This window comes from Triticum urartu, chromosome 1A (genome assembly GCF_056163025.1).
Source record: "Triticum urartu cultivar PI428250 chromosome 1A, HENAU_Tu73, whole genome shotgun sequence".
Taxonomy (NCBI): Eukaryota; Viridiplantae; Streptophyta; class Magnoliopsida; order Poales; family Poaceae; genus Triticum; species Triticum urartu.
This window is the reverse complement of record NC_141873.1, coordinates 27,245,456-27,268,684: the sequence shown is the minus strand read 5'-3', so window position 1 is coordinate 27,268,684 and position 23,229 is coordinate 27,245,456. Positions and strand designations below refer to the sequence as shown.

Here is a 23,229-nt window from a genome sequence, read left to right as displayed (position 1 = left end):
ACAGGATGAATAAGCAGGCTACAATGATGATCAAACAGTGAAGGACGAAGGATACCATGATGACGGTTCTGGTGACCGAATGGAGGGGGAAGAACACGGTGATGACGGCTCCGGTGACCGAATGGAGGGGGAAGGACACCGTGATGACGGCTCCGGTGACCGAACGGAGTCCGGCCAGGTATATATATATTAATTAAGCATGTACTGACAATAGCTAATTGATGCATTAATTGTTTTTGGTATGTACACATATTAACTCTCTTCTTTTTCTTCTTTTATAGCCCTCCGGATCGAGCAACACTTCGGTAACGAGACGAGGCCCGAAGAGAAAGTTGCGCTCGGATGAAAGGTACACGATCATCGAAATTGGTCGCGCTGGCCAACCGATCACTACTAGGGAAAACCCTAGTAGTAGCGTGGTTTTTGGGGCTATTAGCAGCGCGGGCAGCCGCGCTACCAATAAGGCGCTACAGCTAACTGTTAATAGTAGGGCGGTCTGTACACGCGCTACTACTCTGGACTGTATCAGCAGCGCGTTTTCGGAACGCGCTACTATTAATTAGCTGTAGCGATTTCCTTGCCCCGCGCTACTGCTATATCTTTCATCATTTCCCCCCGGCTTCCTACCCAGTTTCAGCTTCAATAAACATCAATTTCTAGATACTAGGTACTACTACATATCAATTTCATAAAGCCTTATAGGTACTAGGTAGTACTCCCTCGGTTCCAAATTACTCGTCGTGGTTTTAGTTCAAATTTGAACTAAAACCCCGAAGAGTAATTTGGAACCAAGGGAGTACTAGATAATAATTTCATATATACTCAACATGCATCCTCAAGCAGTACAAGGTGATATCGACGACGATCATCATATGTAGTTCTAGATAATATCGACGACGATCATCATATGTAGTTCTACATGATATCGACGACGATCATCATATGTAGTTCTAGATGATATAGCCACACACACACACATGTAGTTCTAGATTGTATTGACGATGATCATCATCCTCAAGCCTGCGCGGTGGGTGTTCCTGATAGTAATTAGGATGGCATGTCCAACATGAAGATTCTTGCCAACGAGGAATCTCTTCCACCCAACCGAGTTTAAGTGTGTGCGACCGTCTGTGTCCATGCGGTAAGTACAGGTGGTGACGAAGCCCCTTACGGTAAGGCGTAGTCCAGCTGAGCCTTCTTCATCAGGCTCGATACCACAACTCACAGATAGGTTCTTCGACAATTTCTGAATAAGAAAAACATATCAATTAATAAATAGCCTCGCACATACTCTTGCAAATATATTTCTATTAAGTCTAAATTTCTACACTATCAAAAGACACAGTACTACGCATTTGTACTAACTAATCATGAATTCTACTAATAAGTATATATGGATTATCTACACTATTAATAGTTCATTGGATTCTACACTAATAAGAGCATGTGATCAGACTCTACACTAAAGCATATCATCGACTAGATTCCACAAAGCATATCATTGGACTCTACACTAAGCATATCATCGGATTCACTAAGCATATCATCAAATAATTTGCATTTGTAAGTATAACAATAAAGCATATATATATATATATCATCAAATTACTACAGGCAGTACGTATAACATACCATGTCATGCCGATCGACCATGGTACTTGTCAGGCGGGTCACGAATGGCACCCCGACAAAGTCATCACATGGCAGAATTATGTCCCATAGGTTGCACACCTCCTCCTCGCTCAGCCTCATTCTTTGAGCTATGATGGCTTCATGAAGTGGGTTCTCATCATCTTCATCGAGTGGGTCCTCATTATCTTCATCATCTTTGTCATCTTCATCATCTTCGTCATCTTCCACCAGGTTGAGATAAATGACAGCCGGCTTGGGTCTTTCTGCTCTGAAGGAGAAGCTGATCAACTCACCACCAGTAAGACGCATGTGGGCAAGGAAACGGGCCCATCCATCTCCTCCAATCTGCGACATATTGCATCCTTTCTCGACCTCCATAGTGTACGGCCCCCCCCAGGAGCCTCAAATGTCACAGTATCTCCTGTCAGCTTGTTGAATTTCAACCTCACATTGCATGGGACGATCTGTGTAAAAAAAGCAAAATGACACAATGCAGTAATGCCAACACTAAAAAAAAATAGTTGTTACATTTCATCTAATTTCTTACCGCCGCATGACGAAAACTCGGCTGGAAGTAGATGCCGAACAGCTTGCCAGTTGCAAGGCTGCTGGTGCACCTTGACTTGCACAGTCGACATAGTGGTGGTGGTGGTGGCGCCATTTTCCTAAAGCTATATGAGCAAAGGATTAACGATTCACTTCACAGGAAAGAAAAACAGTAGCATGCGATATTTTTGTTTCTTCCGCGAGAAGCAATTTTATGGACAAAGCATTTCGGTGGCACCTAGTGCCGAAAAAACTTTTCACAAATATTTACCAAATAAGGGTACCAACTACCAAGACATTTCATCTCATCTGGCCCCTATTGCCTAAGATAATTGATTAAAAAACAAGTGGCACATTTAACTAAATTGGCACCTACATTTTGCCAAAAAATAACTTATTACAAAAAAACAAAAGCATCTACCTATCCATGTACAGAAAAATAACAATAAAATGGTGCATACTAAATCAACTAAATCAACTAGCCTACTAAATCCACTAGCATACTAAATCAACTAAATCAAAATGTTCTAAATCAACTAAATCAAAATGTTCTAAATCAACTAAATCAACTAGCCTACTAAATCAACTAAATCAAGATGTTCTAAATCAAGTAAATCAACTACATACTAAATCAACTAAATTAAAATGTTCTAAATCAACTAAATCAACTAGCCTACTAAATCAAAATGTAGCAGGGAGTTGGGGTTGTGGATGGAGGAGGGAGTAGGGAGAAGGAGGGGCGACTCGAGGAGGGAGAAGAGAGTAGGACGGAGGAGGAAGACGGAGCGAGGAGGGGCCAGCCGGCAGCGAGTGGAGGTAGGACGGAGAAGGAAGGCGGAGCGAGGAGGGGCCGGCCAGCGGCGACTAGAGGGAGGACGGATGAGGAGGCTGGTACCGAGTTCAGCGAGGAGGAGGAGGTGGCGGCGGCGCAGATCGGAGGAGGGGTGATGGGGGAGGACCGGCATGGGGGGTTGAGGGGGAGATCGAATGAGTGTGAGTGTGAGTGGATCGGTTAGGTCGGAGAGTGGGGGAGATGGAATGGCTTTGCAGTAGCGCGCTATAGCAAAAGGCGCTACTGCTAAACGACCTAGCAGTAGCGCCTTTCACAAAGAGCGCGCTACTGCTATGTGTCAGCATGTAAAAATAGACATCAAAAATACATTGATCATCAATGATCTTTTTGTGTACAATCTGATTTGTCAATATGAGTCCTCACCAGTTTAGGAACTGCTGAAGACTCATATTGCGGCCACAAATTTTACACATAGAGTTCAATGAAGACCAAGTGGTTGTGGAAGTTCGAGAAGTAACATATTTAAGGTGGTACAAACTCTCTTCACGAAGCAAGGTGGGACTAATTTTTTTTGTAAACTTAGCAGTCGCGGTTATTGTGTAAATGCGCTACTACTATGGTCCCTAGCAGTAGCGCTCTTCATACAAGCGCGCTGCTGCTAGAACTAGCCTCGCGGCGGCGTCATGGCAATTATAGCAGTAGCGCATCTTAGAGTGGGCGCACTACTGATACATTCATTTCAGCAGCGAGGTTTGTGCGCGAGCGCTACTGCTAGTTAGCAGCAGCGTCTTATTTTAAAGCGCGCTGCTGGTAAGATTCTGTGTATAGGCTTTTCCCTAGTAGTGGCTTGAACCCCTCCGGACCAATCAAAAATTTAATGCTCAGTGCGGGGTTCTAGTTAGGGACATGATCCCGATCAGCATCGAGCAATGGTTGAAGCCTAAGGACAAAGACTCTCAAGTGTCTTATGTCAGTGATAGGCAGAAAGCTGATCTTTGGACCGCGCTCCAGGAAAATTTCACCTTCCCGCCAGAGGAGGATCCGGAGAATCCAGTTAAAAAGCCAATGATCAAGGCTTATGCTCTGAAGAAGATGGTTGAGCTATTCAGGAGGTGGAAGAATGAGCTAAAAGCATCGTTTGTCGACCAATACAAGACTCCAGAATTCATCGGCCGATTTGAGAAGATCAAAGATCAGTGGCCTGCATTTATCACCAAAAAGAAATCTGAGAGAGCAGCGAAGATGTCAGTGACAAAAAAGAAAAATGCTCCAAAGAAGAAGCATCACCATCGCACGGGGTTAGGTGGCTACCTGAAAGCCTGGCCGTTGTGGGACAAGGCTGATAATGACCTCATTGAAAAGGGATCGAACCAGAGACGCGACACTGGCCAGACCGTTGTAGGACTTGGTTCTTCGGGGTTGGGGGAAAATTGTACCCTGTAGCAGGAAAGTGCGTTTGGACCAACGAGCAGCTGAACACACCCATCGAGAAGCTTCAGGAGTATATCAAAAAGGCTCAGCAAGGGACGTTTGTTCCGGACAAAGAGGACGACGAGCTCAGAGAGGCCCTCGGGAATCCTGAGCACCCCGGACGGACAGGAGGCACGCCAGGCTCCCTTTCGTGGAAGGCTGGATTTCCCGACGTAGGCGGTTACAAACGCCGGGAGAGGAAGAAGAAATAGAGTTGACCCAACTACAGACGCTGCACGCAAGGGTACAAGCGCTAGAGGAACGAGACGAGGCCCGCAATGCGCGACTTGCCGAAGCTGCTACACCCAAAGCTACCCCGCCATCTCAGCGGAGAAGCAGCGTGGCTTCCACGGAGGTGCTTCAGGAGCCTTTCTTCACGGCTCCTGCTAGCTACCCCGTGGATGCTATCACGGAGTCTCAGAATTTCCACCTTATGACGTAGTGGATGGAATTGAAAGTCAAGGCGGCTGTTGGCTCTGTTGCACCTCCTGAACCTGGCGCAACTTTTCACTGCCGGCCGATTCCAGAAAGATATGCTAGGGTGATGGTTGATGAAATCACAGAAGGATTTGAGGACCTCCAGCTTGACCACCCTACGGGTGACGGGGAGATTCGGCTGAGTTCTTGTGTGAAGACTCCATGCCTATGGCGAAAGGAGCTCATCAACCTTCCGAACTGGACGCCTCCGCCTCCTCCTCCTCCTCCTCCTCCTCCTCCTCCGGAGAGTCAGGGCACTCCGCCTCCTCCCCCGCTTCCTCCTCCGGCGAGTGATCAGGGCACTCAGCCTCCTTCTCTGGCGTGTGGCGGCACTCCGCCTCCTTCTCCGCCTGTGTCGGCGCCCCCGAGCGGCCACCAGCCTCCTCTTTCTCCGGCGCGTGGTGGCACTCCGCCTCCTTCTCCGCCCGCGCCGGCGCGCCCGAGCAGCCACCAGCCTCCTCCTTCTCCGCCTCGCCAGCAAGGGCGGAAGAGACCCGCCGCTGCCCCGGCTGCTCCGGCGCGTCGCAGTCCTTTTCCTCCGCCTCATAAGCAAGCACGAAAGAAGACAGCCGCAGCCGCTCTGTCTGCTCCGGCGTCTAGCAGTACAACCAGAGGCGGGAGGCAATACAGAGTCGGTCCACCTCTCAGGCCTCTAGAGAAGTAACCATACGAGAGGCCCGTGAAGAAAACGCGAAGATCGTGGAAAAAGAAGTGAAGGACTTCTTTGAAGGGGTGAAAGCAAAGAGACATCCACCTCCGGAGGAGAAGGTAGACCGGGTGAAAGCAAAGCGCACTATCGATCCCTGAGGAAACCACCAAAGTCTCCGTTGAAAAACAACTATGAGCGCATTACTTCAAAGGTATATATCGAAGCGGAGCGGTCGGGAAATACTATCAGTGATCCAAGGTTAGCAGAACGACGAGTTGGGAAAAAAATTGCTTAGCTCAGCGAACAAGCGGACCAATTGTGCCCCCCGCTCAAGGTGTCTAGCGATATTGTCGCTAATGATCCGGGGATGGTGCCCGGTTATAGCAATCTTGAAGATTACCTACCCGACGATGTACATTATGATTCCTTGGAGGTGGAAGAACACCAATACCATTACGGGAAGCCTCTTGTCAAAGATGAAAAATCTCTAACAACGATGATACGAAGATTCCATGATTGGTACATGAAAACCTGCATAGAGTCTGGGGGGACAGATACTTTGTATCTGAGAGTTAGAGAGGAGCGCGACCTCGTTGGAATTGATTTGTTGACTGTTCCATTTGAGGAGTTCTTCCAGTGGTTCAATCAAAAGGCCCTCGATAAATTAACGGTCACTTGCTACTGTCTGTAAGTACTACTTCTGTCATTAAGTCTCTATATATAGCTCAGCTCTTTCATTGCATGTATATATGATTATCCTCACTATATTATGCAGATTGAAGATCATCGAGTGCAGAAAAGCAGAAATATATGATATTGGGTTCATTAACACAAATCTCATAGATCAATTTGAGGTTGAAAAGAACAACGATGATGCTGAGGCCAACTTGCTCAAATCATTGATAATAAATCAAAACAAAGATAAAATACTCTTTCCTTACAACTTCGGGTGAGTGTTACTGTCTTGTGCATATTCGGTTTCCCTTATTACTCGAGGGAGGTTATAGTAATGTAATTGATGAGTTATGCATACGTGCGCATCTTCCACTATATTCTCCTGGAGATTAAGCTTGAGCAGGGACTAGTAACCGTCTTAGACTCGAGACCAAAATCTCCCGAGACCTATGCGGACATGACTAAAATGCTCGAGAAGTAAGTTCAATCGATCATCATCGCACCATATCAGCAACTTTTTGTTCATTTCCTGATATCAAGTAATTGTTTTCTTTGTCTCGCAAGGTTTGGAAAGTATTCACCGCACAAGCTCCGACACTGCCGGGGGAGCTGCGATGGACATACCCGAAAGTAAGTAGTACTAGCTAGCTAGTTCCGCGCATCTCGATCCCATTGATTTTAGCTACTTTCATCAATGCCATTTATAATGCTTCATTATCAGCTTGATTGACCTCTATTTCTCGTAAAGTGCATGTGGCACGAACAAAGGAATGATTATTGTGGATACTACCTGTGCGAGTTCATCTACAACGCGACTTGCAAAGATAAGCGGGGCTACTCTAAAAGACAATTTTATGTGCGTAAGCAATAATATTCACAATTTCATTTTATTACAACATCATTTCTGTTGAGGTTCATTCATATATACGTATTAACCCCCTTCTTCAAATTAGACGTGAGAGATGCGGAATGAACTCCTACCAGAAGATCGCATGAAAGTAATTCAAGAGGAATTAGCGGGATTCTTTCTTGACCACGTCATCAATAAAGCCGGAGAATACCATGTGGAACTTTATTTCAGATGCTAGGGGATTGTAACAGATCTTACATATTGTATATGTATGTAGCCAGTAGCATCGGATAGATAATACGAAAACTTGTTGTTCGACCAATCTCTCAGAGAAGGAGAGGTCGATCACTTCTCTTGGTATGCATGACGAACTTCTGTACTTAATGGTTTCCTTCATTTTCTTACTAGCTAGCGTGTCGAGGGCCTCTCTATAGGTATAGTACGTAGTGTCAATCAAGCACGGAGATAAGAGAGGACACTTATCTCTATTAATTAATTAGCCACATAACACAATATATGAAACACCTTAATTAACCATACAAAACCCCCAAATCCACCCCCCTTTCAGAAAAAAAACAAAAACCCTAGACCCTCAACAGCTGACGCGTGGATGCCTATTGGTCCCGGTTGGTGGCACCAATCGGGACTAAAGGCCCTCCTGCCTGGGCTCGCCACTGTGGCCACGTGGAGGCCCATCTATCCGGTTCGTATAAGAACCGGGACTAAAGGCTAAGGGCATTAATAATGACCCTTTAGTCCCGGTTCCGCAACCGGGACAGATGAGCCTTATGAACCGGACAAATAGCCCTTTTTCTAGTAGTGCAACCACCTTGCTCCTTATAAGGCTGTTATTTTTTTAATAAAAGGTGGATTTTATTGACTCAAAATGAAGCATCAAGATGATACATACCACAATGAACACACATCCGCCTCTATATAGTTAGGATGCACACAGCCAATACCAACTCACACACACGAAAACATGCCAACAACTAGCAAAGTCATATAAGACCAAAGCTATGTGTAGGCGAGGAAAAAAGAAAAATCCCTAAAGTGATCAAATCTGTGATCGGCAACCTACAGTAATGACCATACCCGCACCAATAATCTCATGACACCACATAGACAACGAGATTCTTCAACAGCATTGCCTTCAATAAGGGAGCGACACTCGAATCCCGTCATCACTGGATCCAACCAGAAGGCCAGAATCTAGGTTTTTGCCCTAAAGAATCAGTTCAAGCATATCCGAACAATGCCTTCAACAAGATAACGATGTAAGAAAAACATCGTCATTGCGAGGTGTAGCCACTCGGGCTTGACCTAGGCTTTCGCCCCCGGAGCGCGAGACCGGATGCTCGAGTAGCAACATTATCGAAACCTCTCATGTGTTGTCGCCACCACTTCCCGCCGAACCTAGCAGTTACATGCGATAGGACCGATGCCACTGCCCAACCATTCCTCTGCTTCAAGTCTTCGTCCATAGTTTTCATCGCACCGCCCGTCGTCATGCAGCCATAGGAAGTCGCTGCAGTGCTTTTCAGTCACTGCCGTCGGACCGATCAGATCTGAATCACCACAGCTCTGTTGGCAGGTGTGTGCGGAATGACAGCACCTCGCCGCTGTAGACTCGTACGGACCAACCTGCACAGGTGCAAGGCGCTGCTTCGGTGACGCAGCATCACGCGGCCACAAGAGGCACCTCGCTGACGACTTGGAGTAGCCCCAGGGCCGACGAGGAATGCCGCTAGAACCGTACATGGAGCTCCCGATCTGAGCGCGCCGCCGCGAGACGAGATGCAGCTCTGATTCCCAGCAGCCAATGGCCTGCGAATCCGTCGCATCTCCGCATCACAAGACGCTCGCTGGAGAGTAGTCCAGATCCATTGCCACAAGATCCATCACCAGGAGCAGCCTTGTGGACCAGCCAGCGCCCCTCCAGATCTGCATCGTGCCCGCAGCCTACCAAGAGCCCTCCAGGCCGTATCCGTTGGAGAGCAGCATGCCCTCCCACCGCCGCTGCATACGGCGGCGGCAACGGCAGCAAGAAGCAGCGAGAAGAAGGGCTCCTAGAGAAAGGGATTTGGGCGCCCCGGTGCCGCCCGTTGGGCGCGACATGGGAGCGAGGGCTCTGTTCCTTTTTCCCTTATAGAGCTGTTATGGCTAGTTTTTTTCCTAAATCTTAGCCGACTAAACTTTAACAGTGTGTCTGACCTAAGTACGCATGGGAAGGTCAGACATGTAAAAACAATACCTGCCATACTCCGGTCAAGCATTGGCCCCCGCCACTTGCAGGATGGGTGGCGCTTTCTGTATCGGTTTACTGTAGTCTCAAAAATTGAGTTTATAAAGTTTCATGTAGTCTCAAAACAATGTTGCCAAATTCAAAAAAATGTTCACAATTTTTTAAATTCTGGATTTCCAAAATTATGTCCAAATTAAAAAAAATCAATTATTACATAATGTAACAAGCGAATAAATGATTAAAAAAATTAACCTGAAAAGGCAAGACTGAAAATAAAAAACAAAAAGATAATCCAAGAAAATTCTATAATCTTCCGAAACCGGCATGCGGGTGTGTGTTTGGTCACAACCTAGACCTACACGTAGACCAGGCTCTGCCCTTATTGGGCGCGAGAGATACATGTCCCTGACTGCGAGGGATCGGGCTTGCCTGCTTCCTTCCCGTGCTCCCATCCATGCTCCCACCTCATCCAACGGCTGTCCTTTTTTCTTTTTTCTTTCTAATCTAATCATCTCCCCCCTGATTTTAAGGGGGTGGACCGAGCATTATTTTGTTCCAATCAAATTAAGCCACGTATGCGGGAGTACGGATGGGCACACGGGAGGGGAGCAGGCAAGTCTCGTCCGACTGCGAGATGTATCCTGGTCTCGCCAATGTGCGTGCACGCCTTAGTGGGCTGGCCGATTAGAGCGATTTTAGGAAGGTTCTATAGAAAGTTAGCGACCTGCTTTACATTCTGCTGTGCGAGATTATCTTTTTCTGTGTTTTCTATATCGGTTTTTTTTCATTGTTTCCTCTTTGTGTTTTATTTTGTTGGTTTTCTTTTAGGTTTCCAATCCGTCATTTATTTATGTTTAGTTTCAAATTTGTTTGTTCTTTCATTTATTTTCAGATACTTTGCCAAATGTTTCGAAATATATGTTGAACATTTTCCTTAAACATACAAACTTTTGTGAAGTGTTAGAATTTTTTTAAATGTCAGAAAATCTTTTTTGAATGATATGAACAATTTTTAAAATTATGCGTACATTGTTTTACATTGAGTAAACATTATTTAAAGATGTTTTGAGCATATTTATTGAAACACTTGGACATGTTTTAAAAAATTCATAAACATTTGGTACAGCATTTTACAAAAATTGCATAGACAATTTTTTTACCTTGAAGGCAATTCATTGACCACTAGGCGGGCACGAACGCTTGTAGCGAGCAGCAGCACCCTGACGCACCGAAGTAGGAGCCGTAGGGGTGGCCAAAGATGATGCACGAGGCACCAGACGAGGATGAGGTACCAGAGGGGTGGCGTTCCTGATCTTCTTCTTCGCTGCTTCCTCGGCGATCACCGACGCGGCTATCGTTAGTTTCCCAGCGGGCCATTGATCTCTGCTTCAAGATTCATGCTCCTTGTTCTTTTTTCTCTGTTGTGTCTGTTGTCATTTTTTGGGCCAAATAGTCTGACAAACCACTGTTTTGGGTCAGTCGATATTTTATTGGGCTTAAGCCCATTTTGTATTGCCTGCATAAAAGGCCGATGATGCTAGTTCTTTTCCTGTTTCTACGCATTTTCTGTTTTTCTTTTTTACTTTTTAGCTACTTTACATGGGTATTTTTGGGGCGTTGGATGAGCGTAAAATGTATAGATGCAATTACTATAGAAGAAGTGTACAAATTGTACTAAAGTGTTAAAATTGCACTACTATATGTTTATTTCATATACATATTAAAAATTTGCTAAGTTGTGTGCAAGTTTTAAAATTGTTTCTCTCATATATTTTTCCTTCTTAAAGGTGATAACAATATCACTAATTCGATCTACCTTTCATTTCTTATTTTTGTTTCCTTTTCTTTCTTCTTTAAGTGTAATATGAATGTCACTAATTCATTCCTTCTTACAAAACTTCTTTATCCCGAAGTACCACTATTATATGATTATTCTTGCATACGATGAAAAACATAATTTGTGTGTTAATTGTGTGCCAATTTCCATTGTTTGCATAATATTATTTTCATTTTCATTCTTCTTAAAAGGTAATAGAAATGTCATTAACTCATTCTTCATTAGAAAACTTTATCATTTTGATATTTAATTTGTGTTTCATTTTCTTTCTTCTTAAAGGATAATACCAATGCTACTAATTAATTATCTCTTAGAAAACTTCATAATTTTGATTTTATTTATTTTTTGTTTCATTTTCTTTGTCTTTAAAGGGTAATACCAATGCCACTAAATCATTCTTCCTGAGAAAAATTCATTATTTTGGTTCCATTTTAGTTTTTGTTTCGTTTTATTTTTCTTTAACGGGTAATACCAATGCCACAAATTCATTCTTTCTTACAAAGTTACATTATTTTAATTTTATTTCACTTTTTGTTTCATCTTATTTCTTTTAAGGGTAATACGAATGCCCTAAATTCATTATTCTTTAGAAACTTTATTATTTTTATTTTAGTTTAGTATTTGTCGCGGGTGTGGAAACCCTGTAGACGGCCCATATTTTCAATTAAATGATAGCCAGACCAAGCTAGCACCAAAATTTGCCTAAAAAAGATAACACCAAAATAAATTGTGGGGTAGTTATGGGCGCGACTACGTATCGCTTCAAGCGAGGCGGAAAGAAATCTCTCCTGTGCAGCGCCGTGTCCATGGCCAGGCAGGCCATAATGAGTTTGCAAAAATTGCACTACTTGTTTCCTTCAAATAACACGTGTGTGTCGCAATAGCCGGAGCTATCGCCCTCGACGGTGGCGGCGTGAGACTGAATCCTGCCCGTGCAAGCGCCTTATCTTTTTTGCATTTTTGTTAAGTACAAATGTAATTAAATCTTTCATTGTTTTGCTAGTTCGGGAAAAATTGTTAATGATATATTTCAAAAATATTTAAAATTCCTTGATATATATGAAAAATAAAAAATGTATACAAAAAATGTAGTCTTCAAACACAAAAAATTGAAAAAGAATTAATGATATATTTCGAATATGTTAGACATGTAAAAAGAATGTTCCAGGTGTATATGAAAACTGTGGAACGTGAATTAAAAAATTAAACGTCAAACAATTTTTTTAAGTGATCATGTATAAAAAAATTAATCATACATTTCAAAAATGTTATATTTGTATGAAAAACATTATATCGCTCATAGTGAGTGATACATCTGCTCCCTCAAGTAGCGCCCGTGGGTGGGCCAGCCATCAATGGGTCGCTCGCTTCCTTATTGTCTCTCGAAGGATCACTCACTTTCTATAGCTTGTCTCAAAAAAAAAAACTCACTTTCTATAGCGCTCGTATGGTTTCCCGAAACACTTTCTATGGCGTCTTTCATTGTCAAAAACTTGAATTTTAAGAAAATTAAATATTCTCTTTTTTCATAAATTTCAAAAATTGTTCGTAGAATCAAGAAAATTTTCATCAATTACAAAAAAGGAAAAAATGACAAAATTGACCATAGGACGAAAAGAATTCAGAAACTGAAATGCTTTTAGAAAAAATACGCTCAGCTGACCCTTTTGTGTGGCGCTCGACAGCAAGGTGCCACACTACGATGGATTCGGTTGTATGCTTTCTCTCAATTATCATACAACATCTAAAATGCGGCTTGCTTCCCCTTTTATGTCTTAACGTATTTCACCTTGTAATAAAAGATGGCTTTCACAAGGTCCATTACTTGTTGAATGCTCATGGTTGGAAGTGAGGATATTGAGTTGAAAGCCTGTAAGCAATGAACTCGGACGTGAGTTCTCTGTGTTTTTGGGGACACAACCTTGCCATCCACCTTCTTCCCTCGCCACATGTGACTTGGTACACAACTCACTATATGCCAAGTGGACCCTCCTTTCCATGGTCTTGCACGCGCAATCCATGAACACCGATCCTCCTCACATGCAACCGTGTAACGCACATTAACGTCCGAGTGAACCACCTTGTGTGGACGATAATGCGTAACCGAGTAGTCATCGAGCCACATCTTCAATTCCAAGAAGGTCCCAAACTTAGACCCGGGAGAAATACCATTTGTGCCGTGTTTCAAATCCCGGTGAGAAGTTGGCCTAACTCTAGGAAATATACCTTTGCCACCGTCTACCACGGCTTCATCCGCGAACTAACTGAAGGAAATATGCCCTAGAGGCAATAATAAAGTTATTATTTATTTCCTCATATCATGATAAATGTTTATTATTCATGCTAGAATTGTATTAACCGGAAACATAATGCATGTGTGAATATATAGACAAACATAGTGTCACTAGTATGCATCTACTTGACTAGCTTGTTGATCAAAGATGGTTGAGTTTCCTAGCCAAAGACATGAGTTGTCATTTGATTAACGGGATCACATCATTAGGAGAATGATGTGATTGACATGACCCATTCCGTTATCTTAGCACTTGATCGTTTAGTTTACTGCTATTGCTTTCTTCATGACTTATACATGTTCCTATGACTATGAGATCATGCAACTCCCGATTACCGGAAGAACATTTTGTGTGCTACCAAACGTCAGAACGTAACTGGGTGATTATAAAGGTGCTCTACAGGTGTCTCCGATGGTGTTCGTTGAGTTGGCATAGATCGAGAATAGGATTTGTCACTCCGATTGTCCGAGAGGTATCTCTGAGCCCTCTCGGCAATGCACATCACTATAAGCCTTGCAAGCAATGTGACTAATGAGTTAGTTGCAGGATGATGCATTGCGAAACGAGTAAAGAGACTTGCCGGTAACAAGATTGAACTAGGTATTGAGATATCGACGATCGAATCTCGGGCAAGTAACATACCGATGACACTACAAGAAATATGTCAACTAGTGACCTTCTGTCAGTGACCCTGAAAGAATTGGTCATAGATCTACGACCATTTGAGACCAATTGGTCAAAAGCTGTTCTGACCATTGCGACCATTTTGGTCAGAAAGGTCGTAATTTCCTTACACGAAATGGTCATAAACAGACAACACTAGTCCGCTGCCTTATTTCTAGCTGATCATGACCAATATAGATGGTCATAACCTTGTAAATTGTGGTGGATTGGTATGACTTGGCGCCACCTCATCAGCTTTGCCTATTTGTCATGTCCATGTGTCAATTTTTGCCCTAGGTTGTGAAGCAACCTATATTTCTGCCATTCCCAAAATTCCCAAAAAAATCTCATGAATTCTTTGAGTCGTATATTCATCAAATATGTAAAAATCCTTCCTTGCCTAGTTCAAAACTAATTCAAAAATATTCATCTTCCTATTTTGTTCAGAACATCACTTTATGAAGGAAGTGCTATTTATATTCTTGATTGCCCTTAGAATTTTTGGGCACTCTTTCCTATCCAAATCATTACCGCATGACAAAATTCAGCTCCATTTGCCTAGCAAATCTTCCTCGGCAAATTTCCAAAGTTTTTGTCCACCTAGAAGTATTGTGAAGGAAGTACCTTTTTTATATATCGAAATGACATGAAATTTATGCAGTTCCTTCATATGCCCAAATTATCACCCTCCTCCAAATTGCGGCTCAGTCAAATCATCTATGTGAGCCCAGGTTCAATTTATATTTTATGGCCAAATTGGCATCTTGCAAAGCAAGTGTTATCTAGACCCCTCCTATTACCCTCAAACTTTTTGGGCACTCTTCCATACCCAAATCATTGCCCCATGATAATATTCAGCTAAATTTTCCTAGGAAATCTTTCTCCGGAAATTTCCAAAGTTTCTACCTCGAGAGAAGCTTTGTGAAGTAAGTACTAGCTAGCCTTACCCAAATGATCTGAAAATTTACCAGCACATGACCATAGCTATGTAACTTACCTACACCAATTTTGAGCTCATTTCATTCACCCAATCTCTCTCACCAGTTTTACCAAGTTTCTGTCCATACAAGAGCATTGTGAAGGAAGTACTACTTTGACATGTCCAAATGGTATCAATTTTATACAATGCTTTCCTATGCCCAAATAACCATCCTCCACCAAATTTCAGCTCAATCCATTCATTATTTTGAGCCCAGCTTCAACATTCATAATTTTGTCTGGTGTGGTACTTTGCAAAGCAAGTACCACCTAGGATCCTCCTTTTGAGCTAAAAATTTGTTAAGACATTCTCCTTACTAGATGATCATCCTCAGCCAGAACTCACGCCCATTGGCCATGTGCATTTCCCGTACCGCTAATCAAACACTTGACTGCTAATTCATCTTTGAGCATAGGTCAGTCTCCTCATGAGATTCTTCTGTTGTAGTTTTCTTCCTAGCACCTACCTGGGGAGTGCCCAACCCACTAGACATGCCTAGGCCTCCCAGAACGCATGTCAACGCCAAGGTCATGCGGTGACCACGCGGCGGGCATGCGAGTTTACGCGCTTTGGAGTTGGGGCCCTGGGCCACATCCAAACCTCGACGTATCGCCACCAAACCATGTATTTATGATTAAATAGATACTTATGTAACTAGAAATGATTTTTGGGAAAAATAAAGAGCAAACAATAAGGTAGATGCAGTTTAAAATTGACCCGCTTCCTACTGAATTGGCAGAAATTTGTCTTTTTCAAAAGTGGTGGATCAAAACTTTTGACACCAAACCATTTTGTTAGTTATGCATTAAATATGGCCTAATATTTTATAAAAATTATTTGGTCCAATTTTGCAACAAATATATGGTAGCTCTGTCACAAAAAAACTCATTTTCGGCATTCAAAAAATGGAAAATGAATTTTCCGTGCAAAGAAAATGAAAACTCCCTTAGGCAACATTGTTTGCAATTCCAAGATGCACCCTTGTGCACAATATGAGATCATTTGAACAAACTATGCCATGAATGTGGCCATAAGTTTGATCATTTGGCTCGAAAGCCCCGAATCTTCACGCATGATAACTCATTTTTGAGAACACTTTTTAAAAATAATTTTCGTATTACAAGTTTATTATTTTTCCTGGAAACTTGGTCACATATAATGACACAATGCGAAGGTTTCCATTTTTTGATTTTTTTAAAAAATTTATGCCTGTTTCGAAATGCGATGAAAACGACGGGTTTGACCATTCCTAGCTAGTGGTTGAATCTTGGAAAACTTTTGATGTTTCTCTGATTAAATAGATACTTATGTATCTAGAAATGATTTTTTGAAAAAAATAAAGAGTAACCTATGAGGCAGCTGCAGTTCAAATTTGACCCGCTTCCTACTGAATCAGCGGGAATTTTTCTTTTTCACCAAAGGTGGATTAAGGCTTTGGACACCCAACCATTTGGTCAATTGTGAATCAAATATGGCCTAGTATTTTGGAAAATTGATTTGGTCCAATTTTGCAACAAATATATGGTAGGTCCTTCACAAAAAGAACTCAATTCGGGCACTCGGAAAATGGAAAATGAATTTTCCGTGCAAAGAAAATAAAAAGTCCCTCGGGCAACATTGTTTGGGATTCCAATACGCACCCTTGTACACAATATGAGATCATTTGAACAAACTATGCCATGAATGTGGCCATAAGATTGATCATTTGGCTTGAAAGCCATGAATCTCCACGCATGATAGCTCATTCTGAGAACACTTTTTAAAAATAATTGCCGTATTACAAGTTTGTTATTTTCCTGGAAACTTGGTCACATATAATGACACAATGCGAAGGTTTCCCAATTTTTTTGATTTTTTTAAGCCCGTTTCGAAATGCGATGAAAACAACGGGTTTGACCGTTCCTAACTAGTGGTTGAATCTTGGAATATCTTTAATATTTCTCTGATTAAATACATACTTATGTATCTAGAAATGATTTTTTGAAAAAAATAAAGAGCAAACTATGAGGCAGCTGCAGTTCAAATTTGACCCGCTTCCTACTGAATCGGCGGGAATTTGTCTTTTTCACCAGAGGTGGATCAAGGCTTTTGACACCCAAACATTTGGTCAATTGTGAATCAAATATGGCCTAGTATTTTACATAATTGATTTGGTCCAATTTTGCAACAAATATATGGTAGGTCCTTCACAAAAAGAACTCAATTCGGTCACTCGGAAAATGGAAAATGAATTTTCCGTGCAAAGAAAATAAAAAGTCCGTTAGGCAACATTGTTTGGAATTCCAATATGCACCCTTGTGCAAAATATGAGATCATTTGAACAAACTATGCCATGAATGTGGCCATAAGATTGATCATTTGGCTTGAAAGCCATGAATCTCCACGCATGATAGCTCATTTCTGAGAACACTTTTTAAAAATAATTGCCGTATTACAAGTTGGTTTTTTGTCCTGGTAACTTGGTCACATATAATGACACAATGCGAAGGCTTCCCAATTTTTTGATTTTTTTTGAATTTTTTATGCCCGTTTCAAAATGCGGTCAAAACGGCGGGCTTGACCGTTCCTAGCTAGTGGTTGAATCTTGGAATTTTTTTGGTGTTTCTCTGATTAAATAGATACTTTTGTACACAGAAATGATTTTTGGTAAAAATAAATAGCAAACTATGAGGCAGCCGCAGTTCAAATTTGACCCGCTTTCTATTGAATCGGCAGAAATTTGTCTTTTTCACAAGAGGTGGATCAAAACTTTTGACACCCAACCATTTGGTAAATTGTGCATTAAATATGGCCTAGTATTTTAGAAAAATGATTTGGTCCAATTTTGCAACAATTATTTGGGAGGTCCTTCACAAAAAAACCTCCTTTTGGGCACTCGAAAAATGGAAAATGGTTTTTTCGTCCAAAGAAAATGAAAACTTCCTTAGGCAACATTGTTTGCCATTTCAATATGCACCCTTTTGCACAATATGAGATCATTTGAACAAACTATGCCATGAATGTGGCCATAAATTGATCATTTGGCTTGAAAGCCATTGATCTCCACACTTGATAGCTCGTTTCTGAGAACACTTTTTAAAAATAATTGACGTATTACAAGTTTGTTATTTTTCCTGGGAATTTGGCCACATATAACGACACAATACGAAGGTTTCCCAATTTTTTGATTTTTTTGAATTTTTATGCCGATTTCAAAATGCGGTCAAAACGATGGGAATAACCGTTCCTAGCTAGTGGTTGAATCTTAGAATTTTTTTTGGTTTTTCTCTGATTTAATAGATACTTATGTACCTAGAAACGATTTTTGGAAAAAATAAAGAGCAAACTACAAGGCAGCTACAGTTCAAATTTGACCCGCTTCCAACTGAATCGGCGAAAATTTGTTTTTTTCATGAGAGGTGGATCAAAACTTTTTACACCCAACTATTTGGTCAATTGTGAATTAAATATGACCTAGTATTTTAGAAAAATGATTTGATCCAATTTTGCAACAAATATATTATAGGTCCTTCACAAAAAAACTTATTTCGAGCACTCGAAACATAGAAAATTGATTTTTAGTTAACTACGACCAATTTTGTAGTTAATCATGACCAATTTAGATGGTCATGACATCTTATGCGTGTATTGCATTTTGACTGGTCCATGGGCGTTTCATGCGGATCGTGGATGGAACACCGTTGGATTTTTGCGGATCTAACGGCTGTCCTCACCCCAAGCCCGCCTAAGCCGAAACCCTAGTCCTCGTGGACATTTTTCATTCACCCCCCACCTCCTTTCTTTCTCCCCTCGCTCTCCTCTCCTCCTCCCCTCCCCGCTCCCTCCCATGGCGAACCCCGTTGCCTCCCCTCTCCTCCTTCCCTCCTGCGTGCGTCGGCCACCTCCCTCCAGCGGAGCTCGACCCCCACCCCCAAGCGCCGCTGCTCCACCGTCTCCCACGCCCCTCGATCCCATATCCCCATCTCCAAGTCACCCTCTCCCTCCCTCAGATCTCGATCCACCGCCGCCCACCATCGACGACCCTCACCATAGACGAGATCGAGCTCCTCCCTCCCTCCCGTTCTCCCCTAGCCTTATCCACTCTGAGCCAACCAACCACTCCGTCCTTGGGATTTTGTCGCGCAGCGCCTCGTCTCGCCGGCCCGGCGACCATAGGCAGGTAGTCCACGGCCAGGATGGCGGCGTGCCCCGCCATGACCACGTACGCGCACGACACTCCGTGCCTCCCCTCCCTCTCCCGCGGTTCCTAACATATTGCTCCTCTCCTCTCCTTGGGTGACATGTAGGGCTCACGTGGGAGCAGCGCACGGCGGAGGCCTCTGGAGGAGAAGCGGGAGTAGCCCGACCGTCCTCGCGCGCCCGACCCATGGCAGGAGCACCACGGCGCGTGCCTCGGAGCTACAACATCTCCTTCGGCGACTTCGTCTTCGGCATCCTGCCGGCCACGCTCGTCGGCGTCGGCATCCTGGCGACTTCCTGTAATCCAGTTCGGCAATGCGTGCTGGGAACTTTATTGCCTCGAGCACGGCATCCTGGTTCGTCATACCCCATCTCATCCCATCTCTCGCCCCTTTCGATGTCAGATCTTCTCTGGTCTGGAATATTTTGGCTGTAATTGATGCGTAATTTGAACCATGATCGGATTACTGGATTACCTTCCCGTGTAGGTCTAATTGTTTCCCCCCCAGGAATGCGACAATTAGTGTTTGATCTGTTCGACCCTTCTAAATTTATCAGGAACATGAACTGTTCGTAGTTCCTAATTTAAGCATGTGATCTGTAGTGTCTAGCCATTTCGTTTTGTAGTTTAGATCTGATAAGCAATTGCAGTACGAGGATCGTGCTTTTCATGAGACATGGGTGCACTACTGTACTAGTATAGTTGCCACTTGTGTGAAATCTCAAATCTAGTTAGGCCATTATCATGCTTTACATAGTCATTTAGTGGTCCAACATTGCATTGCATCTACGGACTTGCATTATTGACGAGGGTGTATTTGGTTTGGGGCTCCATTGAAAAGGGAAGCATAAATATTCTGTCTGCCACCAAATTCTTTGTGGCTTTCTGTACTGCAAACATAGGACCGGGATGTTATTGGTGTGAGCAATCAAAAGGAAGCAATAAAACATGCTTTCTTGTGTACATTTCACCATCCGCCAATCATTTTTTATATCATCATCTTATTACCGTGACCAAAACTTACTCTTGCTCTTGCCCTTGCAGATCGAGGATATTGTCTGAGTGGCTAGGCGAACCTGCTACAGAGCTTTGCCCATGGCGGCAACTGCGTGATCGAAATTAGCTTCAGTTTTGCTAGGATGTGTCATTATGAATCTGATACAGTGTGAAGTATGTGTTACATCTGCTCCTGCATACATGAAACTGCATGTGTATAGATAAATTTCTCTTGATCTGTAGCGCATTTGCACCTTGGCATAGCATTTTTCTTTCCATAGAACTGAATGCCGCGGATAGAACTGTTCAGGCAGTCTGTCTTAGTAGTAGCTACTGAAAACTGACTTGCACTGCTTCATGGAAATCTCTCACGGTCACAGTGAAGAACTCTACTTGTACAGCCAAAATTGATTCAAATCCTACATATCTAGAACTGCATCTTCACATTCTTTAGTGCAGCCATGTAGTAGCACTGTAGTAACCTTCTAGATCAGTTCATTTAGCAATTTTTTTTCCGGGAGTTCATCTTGTAATCTATTTAGATCATGAAGTTTCTAGGACAGTTGCCTGCCTGCTTGTGTGATAGGCATCACCTTTCGTGTATGAAAGAAACAAGCTGATCCGGTTCCTTTGGTTGAATAGGATGTTCTTGGGTAGTGTGAGCAAGTACTGCATCAACAGCCTGGGCTGCCCCGTCTCGTGATCAAGGGCGCCTGACCCATCCTCGACCAAACAAACATTCCTCATTGTATTCCACACCGTGATTCTTGAGGTTTCTATTGTGTTGTACGTACGTACTCCTGTGCAAATTCACTGCACACTTCCAAGAGTACTATATGGCTTATGTTAGTATCATTCATGTGTTTGTTAGTGCTTGGTTGGATGAGGCTGGATTTGTGCGCCTCCGATCTGATGCGTTTGTGCGTGCGTGTGTTGAACAGTGACCTCAGATCTGGTGAAGGGCGCCAAGGAGAAGCAGCTGAAGGTCAAGGGCCCGGTCAGGATGCTGCTCAACATCACCACCAGGAAGTTCCCCTGTGGAGAAGGTAGCCACCTCCCTCTCTTTGCCCTTCTGCTCGATCCCATTTGTTTAGTAGCTCTGCATTGTATCTGGTCCTTACATGCTCACAGTAGCTCATTGGTGATGTGGGTCACTATGTTTTTGTGGATAGCTGACTGTTTAGACCGCTGCGGCCTTTCCGTGACGATGATGATGTTGTGCTGGGCAGAGGATGTGAAACATTTAGACCACTGCGGCCTTTCCGGTCTTTGATGATCTAAAATTGAGCTTTTTAAAACTGATGCTTAGCATGCCATCAACGTTTTTTCGTTCCTCATCTAGAGATGCAGCTCCGTGTGTTGGTGTGATATAATGTAGAGGAGTTGCATGTGAATTGTTTGTCAGCTGAGCATGTGATGTTACAAGGAGATGCTACTGAGATTTTACGTCATTGAAGTATCTAAAACCGAGCTTTTTAAAACTGATGCTTGGTTGATCTAGTTCTAGTATATTAGTTGGGTGAGAGTCCGTTGTTGATGGTGCTGTGTTGGCATTTCTTTTTACGTCGTTGAAGAATAAAAAGGATAAGCATTTCTCCAGCAATTCTGAAGTAGTTGCTGCTGTGTAGTCATCGGCTGGACCTATGCATTTCATCATAAGTCAGATATTGCTTGGACTATACTTCTGAATAGAATTGAAACATTTCTCTTTCGTTTATTTGTCTTCAATTCTTTGGATCAAACAACTCTCTTGAACACATGTTCGTTAGTGTGGTGATGGTTAAACAGCTACAGTTGATCGGTGTTTTTTGCATTTTTGGATTTCTCAACCTTGGATATTTTGCCAAAAATAAACCCTTAGATTCGTTGCCATTCCTTTGATCATAATTTGTTGTGGTTGCTAAGTATTTTTTAGCAGTAATAAAAACCTGGCTCTTTCATGTTGCAACCCAACAGGAGCACCCCTGTTTGTCTGCGTAATACACATATTTGCTCTGCTGCTCTTAGTTTTAACTAGCCAATGCAAGGATGACGACAACCATCGTTGTTAGATTTGTTATCCATGTTGAAGTGTAGAACAACAGCAGGTTAAAATGTTTTATTTGCCCTATGCAATTCTGTTGTTTTATTTGCCCTTTATAGTATTGTACAAACTGATGCATTCCTAGCATAAACAAATTATTCTATAAGATTTGTAAACTAATGCAAACTCAGCAGCAGCAACTGTATACTTTAGCAGCAGCAGTATACTTCAGGAAGTTTTGTTCATTATACTAATGCCTCAGCAGTAGTATACTATATTAGCTGTTGTTCCTGTTATCCATACTTCATTATTCTGTTATCCATACTAATGCCTCAGCAACAGTATACTATTGTTATCCATGCTCCTAGCTGCTTGTGTATCTGTTTATTATTCTGTTCATTATTCTTTTCCTAGTTGTTCTTTGTTGGAAGATATTTCTTTCATTGGCAACCATGATAACATAATTTCCTCTCTTCTACAGGAGCTCTAGGCTAAAGAAGTTCGAAGAAGGGAACACTTCATCTTTGTAGCTAGTTTTATCTTCCTAGGTGTTTTATGTTCCTGGGTGTTTATTCCTGGGTGTTTACTTCAGAGATGTTCCTTGATGTTCCTGGGTGTTTGCACTTCCTGGGTGTTGTAAATTACTAGATGATGTGAACTATGCATGATTGTAATATATATAATATACTCATTTTGGTCGCCATTTGTGAAAATTTGGGTGATTGAAATATTGCAAATGTTGATTATTTATTGTTTTTTTGAGGATCAGTTCATTAATTGCTGATACATCAGAAATGAAACAAATACTACTTGGGCCCTAAAAAGGCCACAAATCAAACAATTCAGGAAAGTGAATAAAATCTCTTAAAAATCAATTGTGAAAAGGTGAAGGCCAAGAAAACAAAAAGGCCTAGGCCCAA

The 23,229-nt window shown here is 42.5% G+C and overlaps 1 protein-coding gene, 1 non-coding gene and 1 pseudogene across 2 annotated transcripts; all 3 read left to right on the top strand.

The window, feature by feature from the left end:
* The first annotated feature begins 3,877 nt into the window (after positions 1 to 3,877).
* LOC147988680 (uncharacterized) lies at positions 3,878 to 19,725 on the top strand. The gene is made up of 3 exons (XM_087535503.1): positions 3,878 to 4,274; positions 19,002 to 19,265; positions 19,397 to 19,725. Exons 1-3 carry the CDS (start codon positions 3,878 to 3,880, stop codon positions 19,723 to 19,725), a joined length of 990 nt encoding a protein of 329 aa, XP_087391629.1.
* Positions 19,726 to 21,509: 1,784 nt separating this feature from the next.
* On the top strand, positions 21,510 to 21,594 carry LOC125533263 (small nucleolar RNA SNORD36; annotated as a pseudogene).
* A 99-nt stretch (positions 21,595 to 21,693) lies between these two features.
* On the top strand, positions 21,694 to 21,777 carry LOC147988679 (small nucleolar RNA SNORD36). The gene has a single exon (XR_015613989.1). It is a non-coding gene; the product is annotated as a small nucleolar RNA SNORD36 (small nucleolar RNA).
* The last annotated feature ends 1,452 nt before the right edge of the window (positions 21,778 to 23,229 follow it).